This window comes from Triticum aestivum, chromosome 1B (genome assembly GCF_018294505.1).
Source record: "Triticum aestivum cultivar Chinese Spring chromosome 1B, IWGSC CS RefSeq v2.1, whole genome shotgun sequence".
NCBI lineage: Eukaryota > Viridiplantae > Streptophyta > Magnoliopsida > Poales > Poaceae > Triticum > Triticum aestivum.
In genome coordinates this window covers 577,288,159-577,310,243 of record NC_057795.1, presented here as the reverse complement: position 1 = coordinate 577,310,243, position 22,085 = coordinate 577,288,159, and the positions used below count along the sequence as shown (strand labels likewise).

The 22,085-nt window shown below is 47.5% G+C and overlaps 2 protein-coding genes and 1 pseudogene across 4 annotated transcripts; 1 reads left to right on the top strand and 2 right to left on the bottom strand.

The window, feature by feature from the left end:
• Positions 1–998: 998 nt before the first annotated feature.
• On the top strand, positions 999–4,524 carry LOC123139517 (protein FAR1-RELATED SEQUENCE 5; the record flags this gene model as incomplete). The annotated part of the gene is given in 5 exon segments (XM_044559299.1): positions 999–1,080; positions 1,269–1,385; positions 1,491–1,550; positions 1,929–1,991; positions 2,096–4,524. Coding segments are annotated over 4 exon segments (2,316 nt in total). The 3' UTR covers positions 4,220–4,524.
• Positions 4,525–5,431: 907 nt separating this feature from the next.
• Positions 5,432–7,504, bottom strand: LOC123095889 (40S ribosomal protein S15-like; annotated as a pseudogene).
• A 4,723-nt stretch (positions 7,505–12,227) lies between these two features.
• LOC123139494 (BAG family molecular chaperone regulator 7) lies at positions 12,228–15,004 on the bottom strand. Of its 3 annotated transcripts, none has more exons than XM_044559287.1 (4): positions 14,444–15,004; positions 13,866–14,141; positions 12,612–12,891; positions 12,228–12,440 (listed from the first exon to the last, which is right to left on the bottom strand). In XM_044559287.1, exons 1-3 carry the CDS (start codon positions 14,657–14,659, stop codon positions 12,784–12,786), a joined length of 600 nt encoding a protein of 199 aa, XP_044415222.1. In that variant the 5' UTR covers positions 14,660–15,004; the 3' UTR covers positions 12,228–12,440; positions 12,612–12,783. The 3 variants fall into 3 exon arrangements, with proteins under 3 accessions (XP_044415222.1, XP_044415229.1, XP_044415218.1); XM_044559294.1 differs by having other exon boundaries at positions 12,612–12,843; XM_044559283.1 differs by lacking the exon at positions 12,228–12,440 and having other exon boundaries at positions 12,612–12,911.
• Positions 15,005–22,085: the final 7,081 nt, after the last annotated feature.

Here is a 22,085-nt window from a genome sequence, read left to right as displayed (position 1 = left end):
CGCTTTGTACAGAACCGAAAAATAATGTATGTATGCTTATTAACACATACTGTATGTAAGTTAGTTAAATAAAAATAATAAAGAAAAAAGTGAAGAAAAAGAAAAAAACTATATGTATGATTATTAACACATACTATATGCTTATTAACACAATCTATAGGTATGCTTATTAACACATATTGTATGCTTAATAATAATAATAATACTATATGGAAAAAAAGAAAAAAAAAAGAAAAAAAACTATGCCGACGGCAAATGTGGCCAGGGCAGATGGACAGCGCCGCGGATCGATGACGTGTCGGCTATGCCGACGGCTGCCGTCGGCATAGCTCCTGGTCGGTGCGCTCTGGATCGGTGACGTGTCACCTGTATCTATGCCGACGGCCACCGTCACGGCCGTCGGCATAGATTTGACGTCGTTAGCCGGCCGTGATGACAGTTGTCAGCGGGCTCACATCTATGCCAACGGCCTATATATGCCGACGGCAGCTGTAGGCGTAGTCTGGAATAAGCCGACGGCCTACATATGCCGACGACTGCTGTCGGCGTAGACGTGGATAGCCCGACGGCCATTGTACGCCGACGGCCAGGAGCTAGCTGTCGGCATAGCTCGGACTAGGCCGACGGCAGCCGTCGGCATATATTTGGCTGTCGGCGTAGAGCCCTGTTCCGGTAGTGACTCTACGTTATACTAATTTTCCTGGCTTTTCGTATTGTTTCATTAAAGGTTAAAAAAATTACATTTTTTCATTTCTTACTTCATAAATATTTATTCTATATATAGTGCTACAAATTCCGCAGCAACGCGGGGGTATCATCTAGTTGTTTTTTGTAAAGCACCCAAACTAGTATTGTACTACAAGGCCTTAATGGGCGGACGTTCACCGCATAGACAGAGCTACAGGGCCCGCCCTTCCTTCCTGTAACTGTTCCCCCCACTCCTTCCCATCCGACTCCCCCTCTCTCTATCCAGCAGGCGGCCGTCGCCCCGCCCCCGCGCCGCCTCCTCCCTCCCCGTCCGCCGCCGTCTGCTTCTCCGCTCGTCCCCTCGCAGGCCGCAGCCGCTCAGAGCACACACAGGTCCAATCCCACTCTTCCCGCCTGCCCTCGAACCCGGATCCAGCCCCCCACTCTTCCCGCCTGCCCTCGAACCCGGATCCAGCCCCCTCCTCTCCCCCTTCTCCGCACAGCCAGCGTGGTGCCGGTGCGGCGGCGGATATTTGATGGGCTATTGCTGATACTTACCGGAGTACTATTTTTTTTTTCAGGTGCCAAATCCCCCAAATCAGGAACAGCGAGCCGCCGCTGATGCACAGATGCAGGCAGCGGTAGATAACCTCGGGGAACAAGCGCCGGGACCTGCCCCTGCAACCAATCTCGAACAAGTATGCATGGTTACCACTAAATTCGTCTGCGGATTTTTTATCACCTCGCGGAATTTTTTGACTTTACAACAGATATGTGAAATGAACTTTGTGAAATTGGTACAGGTTGCGATGACCCATCCGGTAGAACCGAACCACTCAGGAGCAGGACTGCACATAGAAAAGGTGTTGCTCCAACGCGTCTGCTTACAATGTGCATTCGTATGCTGATGATACTGTACTACTCCTACGTGTCTAGAGAAATATGCAGTCACCAGAAACAAATGGTGAATTGCTCTCACGCGTATCACATGGCAGTAAATTTGATGGCAAAACAATGGCATTTGCAACTAACTGATTATGGTATTCAGTGCCATCACTGTGTTTTCCTTTTGTGGTTGACCTCTATGTAGTTGGTAACATTATGGGTTTCTGGTAGTAGTAGAAATCGGGAAGGACCTTGACTTTGACCTCCTTCCTCTTAATAAACATCACTACTATTATATCTTTTTACAATGTCCTCATGCATAGTTCTACTAGGAAATAAAGTAGTAAATTACACAGGAAAACGTCGGCAGACAAGCTACACCAGGAGGACGTCTACAGCTGACTGTTGGAAATGGCCAGGTATGGAAACCAAAGAGAACATACGGAGTACTGCTCTGTAATACAAGTGGAATTCAATACAGCCTTACATAATAGCTTAACAGATATCATTCACTCGCTTGCAGGAACACGCGTCGAATGGCATTGGCACCGCTGCACAAGGACTGCTGACAGATACATCGGATAAACAATCCAACTCGGTGGACACTAGAATGCAGCGGCACGCTGAGGAACAAGACCAATTACACGGTGTTACACAAGGGCATGAAATGTCTAGCAATGATACAAGCAGTGGAAGCGATTCAGGTAGCAGTTCAGGGAGTGAGCTAGATACTGAACTAGGAAAATGCTTTTACCCTAGTTTCGAGGAACTGGAGAATTCAAGACCACCGGAAATTGGAATGAGATTTCCAACCCTTGAAGATGCAGAACGTTTCTACAGCACACATGCTATGCTAACTGGTTTTGCAGTAAGGAGGGGGTCGAATTACAGGAGAGTGAAGTTTGACCTGGAATGCAACAGAAGTGGTAAACTAAAGCCAACCGAGGACCTGAAGAGGAAGAGGAGGTCTAATGCTTTGGGATCACGGTGCCAAGCAAAGGTGATAGTGAAGCTCCATAACGAGCAATGGGAGTTCATAGGAGTTAAGCATGAGCACAACCATCCATTATGTCCATCCCCATCTCTCGCAAGTTTCTTTTTGAACCACAAATACCTGTCAAGTGAAGAAAAGTTATTTCTAAGAGTTCTGCAACAAAGTAGGGTAAATCCAAGGAAAGCTATGAATATTTTCAGGAGAATGAGAAGCAACTTCAGAAAGGTATCATCGATAAAAGAGAAAGTTACGAGCAATTCACAGTGTGCAAACCAGTGGAGAAAAGAAAACTCAGATGTTGAAACCGCACTGAAGCGCTTCAAAGAACTGGAGCTGCGGAACCTTGGATTTTCCTACACCATGCAAAAAGATGAAGATAACATAGTTAGGAGTCTTTTCTGGACTGATGCGAGGTCGAAAGTAGATTATGAGATTTTTGGAGATTTCATATCGTTTAATACTACATACAGCACTAATAGGAATAACATGCCTTTCACCCCTATTATTGGAATGAATAGTCATGGGAGAATCCTTGTGTTTGGATGCGCCTTGCTACAAGATCAGAAAGCTGAAACCTTCAAGTGGATGTTCCAAACTTTCTTGCATGTGATGGGAGGGAAACTGCCAAGAATAGTCATAACAGACCAGGATGAAGGTATGGCGACAGCAATTTCAGAGGTCATGCCACAAGTAAGGCATAGATTTTGCAAATTCAGTGTGATGCGAAAAGCACAGGAAATGCTGGGAGCCTTCATGGCAGCAAGGAGCAACATGAATGCAGAGCTGCACGGCTTGGTAGACAACTCAGTGACAGAAAAGGAATTTGAAGAAGGATGGGATGTGCTCACTGAGAGATACGATGCAAGTCAAAATGAGTACCTCCGACTCATGTGGGAGACAAGGAAAAACTGGGTGCCTGTTTATTTCCAAGCAGATTTCTGCCCATTCGTCGAATCAGCTGGACATTGTGAGGTGGCAAACTTATTATTCAAAGACAATGTGCTTCCAAAGGACAGAATCGAGAAGTTTATTGAGCAATATGAGAGGATGCAAGAGCATATAGTAAAAACAGAGGAAGAGGATGCATTGCAGTCAGCAACTGAACCGGCGTACTTCTCCATGCAGCCAATAGAAAAGCATGCAGCGCGAATATACACAAGGCAAATATTTCTGATAGCACAGAATGAACTATACTATTCCACAGCATTCAACGTGCATGAGATACAAGGAGGATACAGACTCGAAAAGGTCTTCAACTATGAGAACCCAGAGTTCAGTAGAAATTCTTTCGAAGTGCTAGCTGAACCTGGAACCCACGCATTTAAATGCCAATGTGCAAAGTTTACCAGAGATGGGATTCTCTGTTGCCACATATTCAGAGTTTTCACGCAGCTCGGAGTCAAAGAAATACCAGCGCAGTACATGCTGCCCAGGTGGGCGCCTAAATTCATAGAGGACCGGCTGAAAGAGTACGAGGAGAGATGCTCGAAGAGAAGAGAAAACAAAACGAGATATGCGATGCTATTGGGTAAAATGGCGGACATCGGCAAGGGGATATGCGCGGACGGTGCGAAAAGCGGCTGCTTCATGCTCGAACTAGACAAGGTTCAAGAAACATTGGCAACGACGGCAGAAGAAATTCCTAGAAAATGACCAGATCCTATTGCAGAGCAAATGAGAACTAGCAATTTCAGTGTCCTCTTCTCAAGCTCTCGAACTAGACAAGGTTCAAGAAACATTGGCAACGATGGCACAAGAAATTCCTAGAAAATGACCAGATCCTATTGCAGAGCAAGTGAGAATTAGCAATTTTAGCGTCCTCTTCTCAAGCTCTTTGTGGTGTGTGAGTTGACCAACTTTATATGTTAATCCAGCATCCCCTCATCAACTAGGGTGGTGTAGTAAGTTTTACACTCCTTTATCATGCATGAATGAGTCATAATGGGCCTTTGAGATTTTCCCTTAGGAATTATTGAAAATCTGAAATGATAAATGGGCCCAGTCCAATAATTCTAACACCATCAGCATCTGCCCGTCCAACCAACTCGGGCGCCGCTGAAGCCACGGCGGAGCTTTGCCGCAGCGAGCATCGGCGGGCCCTTAACTAGCACCGGAACCAGAGCTTAAGAGGATTTCTTGCCGGAGCAGCCGCACCTGCACCTGCACCTCAGCCTCTCGGCCCTGGCCACTCCCGGCTGGTGACTCCTCTCAGCCCTGCAGACGGCGATGGTCTGGCCGCGAGGATGACGCTGGTGGCGCTGATCGTTGCCATTGCTGACAAATGTGTGCTCTTGGGGAGATGCAAGAGCTGACAGGAGTAGTAGATCCAATTACTTGCGGATGCAAAGTGTGTTAGTGTCTCTATGTATCCAAGCAAATGCATTGACATCACAGCTTCATACGGGCTCGACTCGTTCAGACCAGTGCAACACTTGAATCTCACAACCAACTAGGCTCCTGGAGCATCTTAAAACAAAAACAAAAAAACCCTAGGCTCCTGGAGGAAGACGCAACTGTGCACTATGGGCGTCAGGTATAAACACATCATCTGTCTTGTAGTATATTGTACTTTCTCTATCCCAAATAAGTGTCTCAACTTTGTACTAGCTCTAGTACAAATTTGTACTAAGCTCAAGACACTTATTTTGAGACGGAGGGAGTATGTCTCAAATGAAGGCTACAGATTTGGCACGATGAGAACCAGCTAACTGGATGTGAAAAGATAAATAGAACTGGAATTTGGGCTAGGGGCATACAGATATTCGACCGTTTTCGACTTTCGTCTCCCGTGCGCGCAGAAGAAGCTGACAAAACCGATCGAGTTCAGGTTTTCAGGAGATGCTTTGCCTCGTGCGCGGGATCCTTTCACTTGAGAGGAATGAACCTCGAGAAGTGGGTGGCGCCGATGCCGGGCCTCCCGTGCTTGACGGGCTTGTAGCTGATGGAGAGAACTCGGCGAGGTGGTGGCAAATCATCTCGGGCTTGATCTCAACCTGGTTGAAGGTTTTCCCATTGTACACCGCGATCTGGCTGCCTACCATGTCTGGCACGATGATCATGTTGCGCTGACGAGTCTTCACAACCCCTGGCTTTTCACCAGCAGATGCCTCCATTTTCTGTACATTTTCAGAGAAAACGGAATGAACTTTGGATGTCATGATCTCACACAAACAATGCAACATAATCGACGGTTAAAGCCAAAACAGCATCAGAGCGTGTGCTATTAAAACTTAAAAAACCCTATAACTTACCGAAAATGTTGTACGGAATACGGCATAGACTATAGGTTCGGGTGAACCATGGTCCTGAATCACGTCTCTCGTAACTTATAAATGCAAAAACACTCAAATCAATACCTGTACAAGTGGCACATCGTTCAATGCATATCAAAGAGCGTATTTTCTTGACACACTAACAAAATGGATAATCCTCACAGTAATTACGGAACATTAAACATATCAGTGGATTTAAGTCTTTTTAGACATTTCAAATGAACTACAACATACGGATGTATGTAGAGATATTCTAGAGTGTAGATTCACTCATTTTGCTTCGTATGTAGTAGTCACTTGTCGGAATCTCTAAAAAGACTTATATTTGGAAACGGAGGGAGTATAAGATGCAAAATAGTCAGCGCTACTATAGAGCCATCTAGTGCTTCATAGTGGTTTAAAGACCATAAGATATTCACTCGTCTCAAGGCTCACAGTATGCATTGATACTCCCCTTTCTCCAACATCAATATTCCCACAACCTCGATCCAGAACCAGAAATAATCAAGAATATATGGTATGTGCGCTAGATGAAGTTTCATTCTTCTGTAGTAGCGTAAGCAAGATATTTGAACCCGTTTCAAACAGAAAAGTGATGATCAACATTTGGAAGCTGCAACGCTGCAGAAAAACTCGCAAGCAATACTCCCTCAGGTCCTTTTAGTCCGCACATAACTTTTGCCTGAAGTAAAGATATCTCTAATTTGACCAAACTTACATAAAAAGTATCAACATTCACAATACCAAATCTTTTTTTGAGGGGGCATGATACCAAAATCAATATCTAGATTCATTATGGAATGTAGTTTCGTATTATATATATATTTGGTATTGTAGATGTTAATACTTCTTAACAAAAATTTGGCAGGAATCATTTTATATTCTACTAAAAGCGACGAGATACTGCTGCGCGCGGTATATCCAAGCAGATAAAATTAAGCACCTGAAGTACGCATCAACAATAGCTATATATATTGCCGAAGCATCTGAAAATTACTCCCTCCGTTTCGAATTATAAGGTGTTCCAATTTTTTTTTTCTGAATCGAATGTATAGAGATGCGTTTTATGCCTTGCCAGTTTGACCAGAGTATACTTGTAATAATATAATTTGAACTTTTCAAGGTTATGTAGAACTTGACAGTCCCAACCTAATGACATTTGGTGTGTTGCCAAACATCGTAGTGCTGCGAACAGTACATGCCAGGATTCTTAAACACACGGGGAGCACAGCAAACAGTAAACATATTTTTTATTCTGTATGTATTCCCTCTAAATGCTCTTATATTTTTTTACAGAGGGAGTACTTCCTAATCAGTAGTTCAACAGTTACAAATAGCAGGCAGTTCAGGGGAGGAGCATGCATGGTCCATTACCGCCTTGGCCTTGCGCAGCCTCCTGATGAGCATCAATTGCTTCCTCTTGAACCCTCTGCATAACCTACAACAACACGAAAGCACAGCATTTTCTTCCAGTCAAACGAACTAGCAGTTCAAGGGATCCCACTCGGTCTCAAGAGAGACGCACGCCGCTGGGTTCCACGTACCTTCTGCGGGTGCGGGCGGGGAGGACCTGGATGAGGTCCTCGGCGGACATGTCGAGGATCGCGTCGAGGTCGAAGCCGCGGTAGCTGAACTTGCGGAACGTCCTCTTCTTCGGCTGCCCCGCGGCGGCGCGGCGGCCGCCTCCGCCTCCACGCCGACGTCCGCCTGCAATGCGATCACGGAGCACATGGGTTTTGGGTTAGCCCGCCCGGTGATCAAGAAACGCTGAAGGGTTGGTTTGCGGGGTGGGGGCGAGTTGGACGCAGCTCACCATGTCAGTTGCGGTCGATTGGGGGAGCCGAGGAGGGGAGGCCGGGTGCACCGTGGAACAATGAAGCCGACGGCGCTAGGGCTAGGGTGAAAATGGGGAATGTTTACGCATGGTTAGGCATTTATTAGACTAGACTAGACTAGAGTAACTTGTTAGGCTGGTCATAGTGGAGAGTAACATAGACTAGTAACATACATGTTACTAGTCTACTCCCTCCGTCCTTTAAAGAGTGTACTTCCAACTTTGTTGGAGAGTCAAACTATTTCAAAGTTTGACCGAGTTTGTGCAAAAATATATCAATGTTTGTGAAATCAAATAGGTATATGATGAAAGTATATTTTATCACGAATCTAATGCTACTAATTTGATGGCATAAATGTTGATGTATTATTATATAAACACGGTCAAATATAAAAAAGTTTGACTTTTCAAGAAAGTTGGAAGTACACTCTTTAAAGGACGGAGGGAGTATGTTACTACCTTCATAATGGGTAGTGTCTTATATGTGGTAACGTAGATGTCTTCATTTATTACTTTGTAGACTCATTTTGCATTGGAAAGCGCTATGTGATGATAACATATTATGTTACTCTATTTGCCTCTCTCCGCATTAACTACTTGCCACCTCACCATTTTTGCTTATGTGGCATCTATGTTACTACCTAAGTTACTCCCACTATGACCAGCCTTAGGACTTTGATATGCTGTATTTTTTTATAAATACTCTCTATTACAGTTGCAAAGAAAAAAAAGTCTAATACCACAATGTGGCAAACTAACACTTAGTTTATGTCATTTTCTTAGACCGTCTTATCTTTCTCTTGCAGCAAACTCTTCCAAAGCAAAGAAATAAATGTCGCATTTGCTATTCGTAGGCCTGAAAATGGCTGAGGGTATAGGTCCATTTACCGAAAAAGGCTTTCCCCGCTTTATATATAAAGCAAAGATCAACAGTGTCTGGTACAACCGCACTCACCCACCACAAACGCACACACCCACCCAAGGCAGGATACATAGGCGCTGAGCGTAGCAACACACTCCCTAGCACTACAAGAGCCGCCGGGGGCTTCAGTCGAAGAAGTGAAGCCGCATATGACGACCCGTGGGCTCCAAGGCGGTGCCTTCAGGAAGGATACGGCACCGGAGCGTCGCCACCGCCCGATCCGAGGATCAGAGTTTCCCCTGGAGCACCACGACGGGCAATGATAGCCGCGACGACGCCTTCAAGAAGGGAGCGATCTTCGCCGTCGCCAGTCCGTGAGGATAGAGTAGGTTTTCACCCCGGCCAACATTCACCGCTATCGATCGCCACACCCCGGCTACCACGCCGCCCACACGGCCGTGGCAGCCGGGCAGCACCGAGGCACGAGCTTTGCCCATGAGCACCGCGCCACCACCACCAGGGCCGCCGCCCCGAAATCCAAGACCCTGACACCAGGTCCCCCGAGCCCCACTGCTACCCCCACCGCAGAGACGGGCGGAAAGGATTCGCTTTTCACACCCCTGGCCGGTCCCAATGCCGAGACCAAATAGGCCGGCCACAACAAGCCTCCATCGAGCCATCCTGCTACACCGGGCGCGAGACGAGCGCAGTCCAGCCGCCGGGCGCGAGACGGTCCGGTCCTGCTGCCGGGCGCGAGACAAGCGCAGTCCTACTTCCGGGCGCGAGACGGGCCGGTCCTGCTGCCAATCGCGAGACTAACTTGGTCCTACGGCACCGGGTGCGAGACGGATGATGGACCGCAGCCGGGAGAAGGCCAGCCCTCCGGTGAGAGACGCGAACGGATGCCGAGGAGAGGGGTCGAGGGCCGATACAGGCAGCCTACAGACTGGCCGACGCCAGGACAAACTGGTCGCCGCCGCAACCAACCTGCCACCACCACAGCAGCCGCCGGGCCTGCACCCCCGCAGCCATCGCCACTGCGCCGCCACCCCGACGAGCCGAGGGGGCCACAGTCAGGGCCGCCGCCCGCAGCCCCAGCCTTCGCGGCCCGCGCCGCCGTGAGGTCAGATCCGAACGAGCCGACGCGGCTGTCGTCTCCAACCTCCGGCCCGCACCACCACCACCAACTGCCGCGAAGCCACCACCACCTGTTGCGTCCACGACAGAGATGGCCACCAGCAGCCCGAGCTGCCCGCAGCTCGCGCCGTCTTGAGCCAGATCCGGCCGCGCAGGAAACGCCGCCGTCGCAGGCACAAACGCGCCACCCACCCGCGTCCAGCCCTCTGCGCCAGGCCTGCAGCTCCGGCCACCGCCGCCGAGCGCAGCCCCGCGCCGCCGCGCCCCGGATCCGCGCCGCGCCACCGCCCGGGAGAGCCCGCCCGCGCCAGCCTCCACGCGCGGGGAGAGAAGGGGCCCCGCCGCCGCCAGCACCCCCCGGGCTTTGCCCGGCGACGCGGACAGGCGGCGGCGAGGGGAGGGAGGGGGGAGGTGGGACGCGCGCCGGCGGCTAGGGTTATCCCCTCGGTCGCTCGCGGGAGCGACGCGAGGGGAGGGCGAGGCAATGTGTTCCATAGGTCCATTTTCCTAGGAGAAGAAGACGAGGCACATGGAGTTCAAAGGTCGAGACAGGGGCGACGCTACTAGCCGGAGACAGAGATGTCGCGATGTCACTGGCAATGAAGAGGAAGAAGATTCACGGGTGCGGGTGCAGGACGGGGTCCGATCACCTGCGCCGGAGAAGGATGATGCTTAGGATGACTGGGGAAGCAACAGAGTGATGCAGGAGGTGATTTGAAAAGGTCGAGGCGTGCGCGGTAACACCGCCGACGGTGGGCCGGCGGTTAGGCCTGTGTTGGAGGGTGTCTTGGCACAATGAGGAAGACAAAAGGGAGGAAGGGGAGTTGGCTTATACCAAAAGAAGTTTCAGTAACCTACATACAAAAAAACGAGTTGAGCATAGGTGGAACTATGCTTGAACTTGTTGATGTATAAATGCATAACCCACCTTTGTCCATCAGCTTGAGCTTTTGGGTGAACTGGCTGGTGCGTGCATCTCTATATTGTACCGAAGCACCCCGGCTGGCGCAGTTAAATTGTAATCCACTTTCGGTCCACGTTTAGACCTGAGTGAGTCACACGTGAGGGGGAGCTTGAGCTTTTGGATGAACTGACTCGTGCGTGCAGTTCTACAGAACTAATAGGTAGAGGTGAGGTTCACGATTGTATGACTACAAGATGAAATTATTTCTAGCTAATAAATTCCTGATCTTCAATCGGTCTTGAAGCAACAACCAGAAAAAACTTATGCTTGGACTTCATCGTTGAAAACCTATGGACGGTGCCATGCATAGGTACACAAGCGAATCAAAAGTCGGCCTGGTGGGCCGGCCATTAGCCCATCAACGCACAATGCGGCCTAGGCCCACTTTTCGGTGGCGGTCTTCTTAGGATGTGGATATCTACTAGGCGATCAAGTAATGCTATCCCGGAGATCTCGAAGGATCTCCACCTGCCCGTAACCGCTCCGGACTCATGTAAATCCTAGGCCTTGTCACATATGTAAGCAAGGCCTAAGGCTAGACGATAGGTACTAATCTCAATATACCGACGTGATCCTAGCGGTGTCACCCTTGTACTCAAACCTCCTCACACGAAGCATATACACCATCAATCCAATCCAAGCAGAACAGGGGTATTTACCTCCACTTGAAGGGCATGGACTTGGGTAATTGCTTCGTGTACACTCTCATCTCGCCTTCCGGCTACGCACGACACCCTACCGAGGTTACGCTAGTATTATGCACCAACACCTACCATTGCCCCAAATGTAGCTCTAGGTATCCAATGAATTCTTTTCTTCAGAAGTAGAAATATGAAAACAAAGATATTACATCTAAATAAATTATTCGTGCGATGTAAATGAAATAGATCATCCAAGAATTCATTTTGCAAGACAAAGGGAACTATCATGTTAGTGTCCTTTGCACAACTGAAGAGATGTGGGTACTGAACATGTAAGCAAGCATCATGCCAGAGCCAGTCCAGAGAATAAGACACTTCTTTTTAATTCACATGTTGGAGGGCAAACATCCTTCTTTCATAATTTTGTGTTTAAAATTTTAAATATGTTGACTAGAGGGGGTGAATATGCGCCTACAATTTTTTATCTTTTCTTTACAAATTTATGGAATTTAGGATAAATCATGTTATTTGAATATGCAACGGTCGGCATCACCCAAGCACTACATGAATCAGCTACTTTGCCATCTATCACGGCAGACGGCAAAGGCAGGAACGGCGGACGGCAAAGGTCTTTGCCGTCTGCCGCAGACGGCAAAAGGCTCCGGCAAAGTAAGGATCGACAAAGAGCTACTTTGCCGTCTGCTTTCTGCGGCTGACGGCAAAGGGGCCCAGCAGCTGACGGCAAAGAAAGCAGACGACAATAATTACGATGTTAGTCCGTTAGGTGGCTAACGGCAGCCGAATGACGTCAGCTAGACGTCACTACACAGCAGGCCTTTGTCGTCCGCGGCTGTAGGCAAAGTTGTTTACTCTTTGCCGTCAGCAGATGGCAAAGTGGCTATATAGCCCCTGGTTTTTCTTTTTTTGTTATATCAATTCATTTTCATATAGCATATCCAACATATATTATCAATAGTCATGAACACATATATATCCAACACATATCCAACATATATTATCAACAGTAGCAAGTTTCATCCATACATATACATAGTTTCATCAATATTACATAGTTTCATCCATAGGTAGCAAGTTTTACAAAGTCAAAACAAAAACTAAAGACAAGCACTCCATCAACCCAAGCTTCCATGATCTGAAGCAAATCTGCAAAATGGGAAAGAATTAAGTTAGAAGAAGAAGACTATAAGAGACTATTATGATGCAACTAAAATGTGAAGATTATTATGATGCAACTTATATCTGTAAAATAGGTCATCATCCTTGTGCTAAAAAAGAATAATGCTCCCAGAAGAATGGATGGAAAAGAGAATGTACCAGCAACTAAAGGTGTCGCTGTCGTGCGCGCATCCTCAGACTTGGGAACTCTGGTCGTTTGTGGAGAAGGTGAAGGCGCTGGCGTGAAGTGTGCACTAGCATTCAAGACAGGCATGCACGCAGTAAGGACTCAAGGTGCTCGATGCACCAAGTCCTCCATGGTCACAACACTTCAGGAAACACGGCGCCTGCTAGTTGGTCCATTCGACTTATGCAACAACACCTTATTATCCTGCAAATATGAATCTGGTTCCGAAACCTTGTTCTTCCGAGCATATTTCTGCAGGAATTAATGAGTAACTACACAAACACATCTCATGTGAGATGCTAACTAGAAGTAATTTCTTTTATCTCTCCAAAACAGAATCAACTACACAGTCAGCAGTGCAGTTTCATATTCAGCACAAAATTAGAGAAAATGTTCAGTTAATATCAAGTGCAGCACTGAGTCTCAACAAGAGCGAGAGAAGTGCAGCCAGAAGTTTCATTTTAAAACACACAAGGGGCCCTTTTTCTGCAGCTCAATGACTTGATGGATTCTTCTAAATTGCTGCAGATAACTATTAATGGTGTGCGGCTACATTGTTAGTATACACATGCACACAAGATCATCAGATTCAGTTTCAGTTTTACATGATTACAGTACTATATCCTAGGTGATACAGACCGGATGTATATGTCCAAGTTTGCATATAGATTAAAAAAACAGCAGGTGAATAATATTGGTTTGGATGCATGTTAATGATGTCAACAACCAACGTATCATCTATTGGCTAGTACAATAGACATACTAATAGTAACTAGCTCGGTATATCACATGTTTAATAGTTACAACTTACTTGAGCTACATATCTGGCATGCATGTTAATCTTTGTAGTGTGCTTTTATTTATTTTCTCAATAATGACGCATCACTAACCAATACCTTCAGACACTAGCTAGAAAATCATACTTATGCACAGAACCTTGATAGACCATCCTCAAACCAACAATGTACTGTACTAACCAGCAAGTAAATTTCAAATTCACAACACAGCCATGGCAATGGGGTACAGGTGATGATGGAGATCATCTCAAGTGCATACATATGTTGGACGGATGCTCAGCTAAATAGCATGGTAATCATCCTGGTGTGCTTTGCTTTTATTTTTTGTCTAATAATATAGTGGTAGCCAGTATATGTAGTAACTGAATTTCAAATCCAAAACACAGCAATGGCAATCAGCAATCGTAAACAGGTCATGACGGAGCTCACCTCGAGCGCATCGACAGTGAGCAGCAGGACAATGATCTTCTCGGAGAACCTCTGGCACTCCTCGTGGTCATGCGAGAGGCGGCGCCTGTAGGAGAGGTTGTAGAAGAGGGACCTGAGCTCCTTGAGCTTGGCCTTGGCGACGGCGAGATCACGCAGGCAGCGGAGCACCTGGGAGCGGTGGGCGAGGTGCGGCCTGTAGTTCATCTGGATGAGCAGCGCGGCATCCTGCGGCGACAACTCCTTGGCCTTCCCCTTGCCGTTCCCCATAGCAAAGGCCTGCATCATCAGAACAGAAGGGAAACAAATGTCAGGCGGTCAGTACATTGCTAGGAGGCAGGATTCTCAAGCTGATACTATCATTTAGAATTCAGAGCAGAGCAGTCTATCTATAGCCAGTACTAGCACAGATCTAGAGTGTGGACACTAGCATCCTCTAAAATTCCAACCTTTTTCTTAAATCCAGCGAGAGGTACCCATGGATCTATCTTAAATCTACTGGAAATCCCACATTTCGTTCAGATCGGGCCACAAAAATCTCATATTTTCTTTTCCCCATCGTAACCAATCGTGGCCAGTACCTTGCGGATGGCGTCGCAGCCGGCGGTGTTGTCCTCGGGGATCTCCTCGATCTGGACGCACGTCCTGGCCGGCTTCTTCTTCTGCTTATCATCCTCCTTGATCTTCATCCCCCACCCCCACCCCCGCAAGGAAGAGTAGAGGAAGTGTGTTCCGCGTCGCCGGAGTATACCCATAGCGCGCGTCCACCCCGCAGCCATCGGGTGCAGGAGCACCATCCACGAGGCGGAACCACCTGTGGGACTTGCGGTGGGCGTCGAAGAGGGCGGAGCACAGTCGCCGCTGCAGCGCTGGAGTTGGTGGGGACGCCACCCTCGAAACCCTAGCCATGGGAAGGGGTCGGGGGTGAGCTCCCAGGGCCGCGAGAGGTGGATCTGGCCGGAAGGAAGGGAAGAGCGGAGGCAGGGGATCTCAGATCTGTGCTGCGTGCCGGCGAGGCCCGCCGGAACACGCCGAAATCAAGCAGCGTAGGTGGCGACGGCGACGGTTTCGGGGGGAGGGAGAGACGAGCGAGAGAGAGAGAGAGAGAGAGAGGGGGGAGGGAGAGACGGTTTCGGGGGAGGCAGCGGCATGTGGTGGTTTCTGTCTCGTTCTTCTTTTTCTTTTTTTCCTCATTTTCTTTAGATGGATGGATGTGGGATGGAAAGGTGGGGGCCGTTAGATAACAAAATTCTTTGCCATCTGCCCTCCTTTGCCGTCCGCTTTGTTGCTCTTTGCCGTCTGCTAGCAGACGACAAAGAGGGGGGCCGTTAGGTTTTTCCTAAGCAACTCGTTAGTGGGGCCCACCTCTCTCTTTGTTATCCGCCAGCTGACGGCAAAGAATCTTTGCCGTCCGCTAGCAGACGGCAAAGACATGGCTGATGGCAAAGACCTTCTTTGCCATCAGCCAGTTCTTTGCCGTCCGTTTTTTGTAAGTGGACGGAAAAGCCCTTCTTTGTCGTCAGCCAGCGGACGACAAAGAATTGGCAGACGGCAAATAAGCTAATTCCAGTAGTGAAGGTCAGACTTGGCCACTACTCCAGCCACAAATGGTTTGTCACTAATACGTCTCCAACGTATCTATAATTTATGAAGTATTCATGCTAATATATTATCATTCTTGGATGTTCTACAATCATTTTAAGCAACTTTATATCATTTTTTGGGACTAACCTATTGACCCAGTGCCCAATGCTAGTTGTTGTTTTTTGCTTGTTTTTTACATCACAGGTAATCAATATCAAACGGAGTCCAAACACCGCAAAACTTTTTGGAGATTTTTTATGGATCAGAACACCCAAGATGGGCCAGAGCAGCACTTGGAGCGGTGTCCCGAGGGGGGCACAACCCACCAGAGTGCGCCTGGGGTCCCAGGCGCGCCCAGGTGGGTTGTGCCCACCTCAGTGGCCTCCCGCACCCCCTCTTTGCACTATAAATTCCCAAATATTCCGAAACCCTTCGGGGTAGACCTAGATCAGAAGTTCCACCGCCGCAAGGCTCTGTAGCCACCGAAAACCAATCTAGACCCTTTCTGGCACCCTGTCGGAGGGGGGAATCATCTCCGGTGGCCATCTTCATCATCCCGACGGCCACCACGATGAGGAGGGAGTAGTCCACCCTCGGGGCTGAGGGTTTGTACCAGTAGCTATGTGTTTAATCTCTCTCTCTCTCTCTCTCTCTCTCTCTTGTGTTCTTGAGATATCCAGATCTTGATGTATCGCGAGCTTTGTTAATGTAGTCAGATCATATGGTGTTTTCCCCTCTCTATCTTGTTGTGATGAATTGAGTTTTTCCTTTGAGATTTCATTGTTATCGGATTGAATACTTTTATGGATTTGAGAACACATGATATATGTCTTGCAATTGAATACTCGTGGTGACAATGGGGTATTGTATTGATTCACTTGATATATGTTTTGGCACTCAACTCGCGGATTCCCGAGGTGACATTGGGGTAATCTATGCATATGGGTTGATGCACGTTCTTGTCTTTGTTTCTCCGGTAGAAATCTTGGGGCACTCTTTGAAGTTATTTATGTTGGATTGAATATTATGAATATGAATTTGCTTTGGTGTTATTTTAGTACAAACTCTAGGATAGATCGAACGGAAAGAATAACTTTGTGTTATTTTAGTACGAACTCTTGAATAGATCGAATGGAAAGAATAGCTTTGATGTGGTTTCGTACCCTACAAACAATTTATTCTTATGTTCTCCGCTAGATAGGAACTTTGGAGTGATGCTTAATCACACTTTGAGGGATGGTTATACGATCCAATTATATTAGCATTGTTGAGAGGTTGCACTAGTGAAAGTACGGACCCTAGGCCTCATTTTCAAGCATTGCAATACCGTTCTTGTGCCCGTTTACTATTTGCTACCTTACTGTTTTTATTTATTTAGACTATAAAAATATATTTCTACCATCAATATTACACTTTTATCACCATCTCTTCGCCGAACTAGTGCACCTATATAATTTGCCATTATATTGGGTGTGTTGGGGGACACAAGAGATTTCTTGTATTTGGTTGCAGGGTCGTTTGAGAGAGACCATCTTCATCCTACACCTCTCACGGATTGATAAACTTTAGGTCATTCACTTGAGGGAAAATTACTACTGTCCTACAAAACTCTGTGCTTGAAGGCCCAACACGTGTCTATAAGAATAAAGTTGCATAGTATACATCAGTCACAGAGGCCAAGACAGTCGTGACCAAACCGAGCAACCCTGGATGCACACTGAACAAAACTCCGTGCGATTTGATGCCAAGACAAAGAGCCCAGGGATCGCATTATGTTTTTCCCGCAAGATCTCTTTCTTAGGCTTTGCACCCATATCTAAAACATGTATGTTGTAGTTTTTTTACTCATATTTTACAGTTTGCACATGAGTATATACTCAATCGTCACCCTGTTAGGAGTAAACCACGTCTAGGTGTGTTGCGTGCGTCTATGTCATGTCGGGTGAGTCAGTTTGCGCATGTTGGTGCATGCGTGGGCACTCTGGTCCCGAGGGCTACAAAGCCGGGCCATATTCAGTTAGTTAGCTGGATGAGGTTTGTTAGCTAGCATTATGCATGGAGAGTTGTGAGTGGGCTCAGTCATTAGAGGATAAGCATCATGATGTAGTAGTGGCTGGAAGTTCAGGTAGTTAGTGCGTGTGTGGAGTTGTGGCCGGGTTGTGTGTGAGCACATGGTATAAAACCCCTCTCCTCTGTACTGATCATTGCGCCGGTGTGTCACTACTAGAGAAAAGGCTAGCAGCAGCGCGGGTTTTAGGTGTATCAGTAGCGCGAGGGGAGGCGCTACTAATAAGACGCTACAGCTAACACATAGCAGTAGCGCGTGCTCACCGGCGCTACTGCTACACAAGTGTAGCAGCAGCGCGGTTAGTGGAATCTCACTACTGCTAGTAGCTCTAGCGCACTTTGCCTGGACGCGCTACTGCTATCACGGTGCTACTGCTAACTTTTATACACTCGCTACTGCTAATTTAAGTAGTTTTTTATTTTTTTGTTTGGCATATTTGTTTTGTATTTGAACATGCTTTATAGAAGAATCTTTAGCACATAGAAATGTCATCATGATACACATACAAATGCCTGCGAGACCACAAATGTAATAAGAGCATATACATACAAATAGTCTCATCATAATCATCATCCAACACAAAGTGGTATCTTGTCATCATCTCGAAAATAGTGATACATGCAAGTCTTGAATACTTGCAACTACAACAACATCACCCATCTAAACAAAGGTATACGCAAGAAGAGCTATCACTATGAGTGAGAGCAGAACTATGCAGTACATGAGGTGGCGGTTACGAGTCCTCTCTCGCACTAGCGTGAACCTCAAGTAACTAGCTTCTCCTTCTTGTCTGCTTTTGAAGCCTTTATGGCTGGCGCCCGTGAACCCATTCACTTGCGCCTGACACTCATGCCACTCGTTGTACACCCCCGGAACCTTCCCTTTATACATGACATAGCAATTCCATCTCGCCATCAAGAAACTAGGTACCTGTTAGAGATGCATGTTCATGAAGAGGATGTACAATCATATATATGCAACAAAATATACTAGAGCAACACCAAAAAAGAAAGGGTTGGCAACTAGATGCAACATACATTACACAAATTAATTAATTAGAGGTACGCAGGTCATCGTACGCAAACTAACAAAGTAGCGTTATGCAAGTTTGGCAGGGACTGTGGACATCACAAAGTTTCATCGCTACAAAAAGTATACAAGTTCAACCGACACATATCATCATCATCAGCATCATAAATCACTAGAAGTTCCATTCATCCATATCATCGAGGATGATCCCTAGCTTCTTGAACAGCGTGAGGTCTAGACGTTGCATGCCTATGCGAGTTCGGATGTCAGCTCGCGATATAGGGCCGTGGTGGAACATCCCCTTCTCATCGACGACTTCTTTCATGATGATCGTCGCAATGTCGCTTTGGATGCGAAAGAAGTCATCTCTAAGTTTATAATCCGCTTCTCCATGAGATTCTAGCCACTTGTGGATATGATCATCATTTCTGCTTCTCATGTGAAGCTTTTGGTGATCCGTGTTGAACTGAATCATGAGATGGACGATGTAGAATCCATCCTTCTTGCTTGGTTTTGGGACATGGATGCAGGAGAAGTTAGTTTTATGCGCGAAACCCATCTTCTTGTTCCTTTGTTTCCTGATCTGCACGTGGCCACCTCTAAAGCTAAAGCCTTGGAGAGCATCATCTAGAATATTCATTTTGTGGGTGTAGTCTTTTTTCTCGTAGTCTCTGGAAGGGTCAAAATACACGGCGTGGGAGACTTGCGGGTAAAGAATGATAAGGAAGGCGTGCCCGTTGCTGCGGGGAAAAGACACCTCAAATTATTCCCCATATGAGAGAGAAGGAATGATTGAAATGTACGAAAGGGTTGTCCGGAACTGACTTACTTTGGATGATAAGGCACGAGGACAATTTCCCGGTCCTTATTCTGTACCATGAAGTTTTGGAGGTACTCCCTAGCAGTTTCATGCTCAAAGTCGCTGAGACTCAAGAAAGACTCGTGCATGTAGTATGGATCCGCCACACAGATTTGCGAGACTTCTTCACTCTTCATGACGGAGCTCATATGTAGCGCAAAAAGGCGGACGATTGTAAAATCGAGCCGCCTTGTTAGAAACATCTCAAAGATATGGTCAAACCACAGGAAGAACACCTCCGCGGGCCGTGTCTCGACGTAGCACTTCCCCTCAGGCACACGAGCCGCGTATGTCGGATATCCTGGATCCTTTGAGGCCAGTAGGCTTTTCTCAGTCGACAGCACATGGTCGTGCAGTCTCCTGAGATCCCCTGATAGTGCCTCCAGCGGTTTTGGCGGTAGCATCGGCTCGCCCGTGAGATGGAACATGACCGCACCTTTCACGGGTACACGCTCTTCAGAATGCATCATCTGGCTGCTATGTGCTCTGGCTTGTTTGGAGGTAGTTATCTTCCCCGATCTCTTCCTCTCCTTTTTCTTGGGCACACCTTCCAGACCCTTCCTTAACCCCTGCCCCAGTGTTCCCGGGCTAAGTACTGTACGACCCTCGTGCTCGGCTAGTTGAGCCTGTGTTGAGGCGGCATCTTCAGGCGTGTCCTGTGAGGATTTCATGAAGAGAGACTTTTTGCAATCCGTGCTACGACCCTGCCCGGGCATATCATCCATATCCTCATTAGCAAGATGATAGCCCTATTCATCATATGGTTGAATCATCATATCTATGTCACAATCATACACGTTTGTATTGAGGAAATCCATAGGGTCGACCTCCGTCTCATCATCCATTCTCTGTTCTACAGGAGAAATTACATCAGCCAGTACTATTGCACCCCCTTCATCATGTCGTCCGCCACTCTCACCCGGCACTACATGAGCTGGTAATTGCGTAGGCGGGGTGGTGGTCTCCGCACATGCTTGTTGATGTGTGGTTATTAGTGTGCTCTCGGCCGGCTCCAGACGAATAAGATTCTTCGGCCATAGCAGCACCCAACCCTTGCAGCTTCCAATCCGCGGCGGGGTCTCGTCGTCCGCTCCCACATGCTGTACTGGAGGAGGCAAATCCTCGTGCCCCGATTTCACACTGGTCAAGCTAACCCTGAAGTGCCCAGCGGGGATCGGCTGGTTGTGGAACGTGGGTTACGAGGGGTCCATTATCATCCCCTTTCCCACGTCCACCTTCTGGCCTTTGATCAAGTAGAGTATGGTGCACGGGGTTTCTTTCGCCTGCAAACACATATGTCTGTGGCGTAAAACAACCGAAAGGTAACAAAAATAGAATATTATATATATATATATATATATATATATATATATATATATATATGTTGGTGCGACATGTAATTACCGTGACGGTGTCGAGCTCAGCCAAAGACGAACGCCCACCTAGCGCGCCTGAGACTGAGGATGGGCTGCTATGAGCGGGAGCGGCTACGAGAGGAGGCCCGATTGCGTGTGCAAGTGATGGTGCGATGGTGTTGTTGTTCATGGAGTTGCTCCCGACGAAACTGGGCATCAGGAAATCATGTACCGTCTTGTCTGGATTTTCCTTCATCCAGTTGATGATAGCTGGAACCAAGTTAGTAGCAAAATCATTTCTGCAGGCAGTTACAGCTGCATTGACTGCCTGCTGTAGCAACTCATTTTTCTCCTCGGCTGTTTTTTCTGCGTCCTCAGCTGCTTTTTTCTCGACCGCAAGCTTCACCTTCGTGTCGATGTCCGCCTGACTAAACTTCTTTTTCTGCTTCTTGGCCTCCGGGCCCTCTTTGTAAAACACCTTCCATGTGGCGCCGTCTCCAGCGCCGTGCACACAACCATATTGCGGCCGCTGGCCCAAAGGGAGTCCCTTAAGTTCATTCAAGGCCCGGTTGAGAGGGGTGTCCCACTTGGGCCTCATCGGAGAAGTAGGGCTTTCGGCTGCAAGCTGGTGTTGCTTCTCCAGTAGTCTAATCAATTTCCTCGTGATCTTGTCCGTGTAAAAAACCTTTTTCTCCTTGTCCCACTTGTAGCGGGCCCTGATGAAGTCATGCTCCAAGGGGTTGGTGAACTTCGCAAAGGGGTTTGGGAGACCCGCGGCTTCACGTTCCGTGTCCTCCTTATCCCATATGGGCCTTTTACCGAGGTAGCCACGACTTCCGAGGCGATGCTTCCCCGTGTTCCTTTGCTGAAGGCTCTTGAATTTTGCAGCCTTAGCCTTGGCTGCCTCGGTAGCACAAGTGTCCTTTAACTTTTCGAACTCCTCTTCCGTAAGTGTCGGATTTTCCTCCAGAATCTTGGACAGGGGTTCATCAACCTCAATAGCTCGTTTCACCCTCCCTTTCCAGGAGGCCAAATCATTGCTGAACATGCCCATGGTGTGATTGTTAATCTTTTTCATCTTCGGATCATCCCACGGTTGTTCTATGTTATCATCTCGGTCAGGGAACTTGAATCTCTTGTGTAACTTCGTTAGGAGAAACTGCGTCAAATGTTCTTTACTCCTTAAGTCATCGTCGTTGATGCTCGCGCATTCCCGTAGGATGCATCCTACTTGGTTCCCATAGCACTTGCGAGGTTCTTCCGGCTCTAACGGCTCAAACTTGCCAGGTGCCATCTTTGTGATCACAAGTCGTCCAATCCCTAGTTTG

What these genes read in the sequence shown, in the direction of transcription:
- LOC123139494 (XM_044559283.1), bottom strand. Translation starts at nt 14,659, where the DNA reads ATGGTGCTCCTGCACCCGATGGCTGCGGGGTGGACGCGCGCTATGGGT. An exon ending in GCTGCGACGCCATCCGCAAG is followed by an intron (nt 14,142 to 14,443) that starts GTACTGGCCACG and finishes CTGATGATGCAG; the next exon opens with GCCTTTGCTATGGGGAACGG. An exon ending in TCACTGTCGATGCGCTCGAG is followed by an intron (nt 12,912 to 13,865) that starts GTGAGCTCCGTC and finishes GTGTTTGTGTAG; the next exon opens with TTACTCATTAATTCCTGCAG.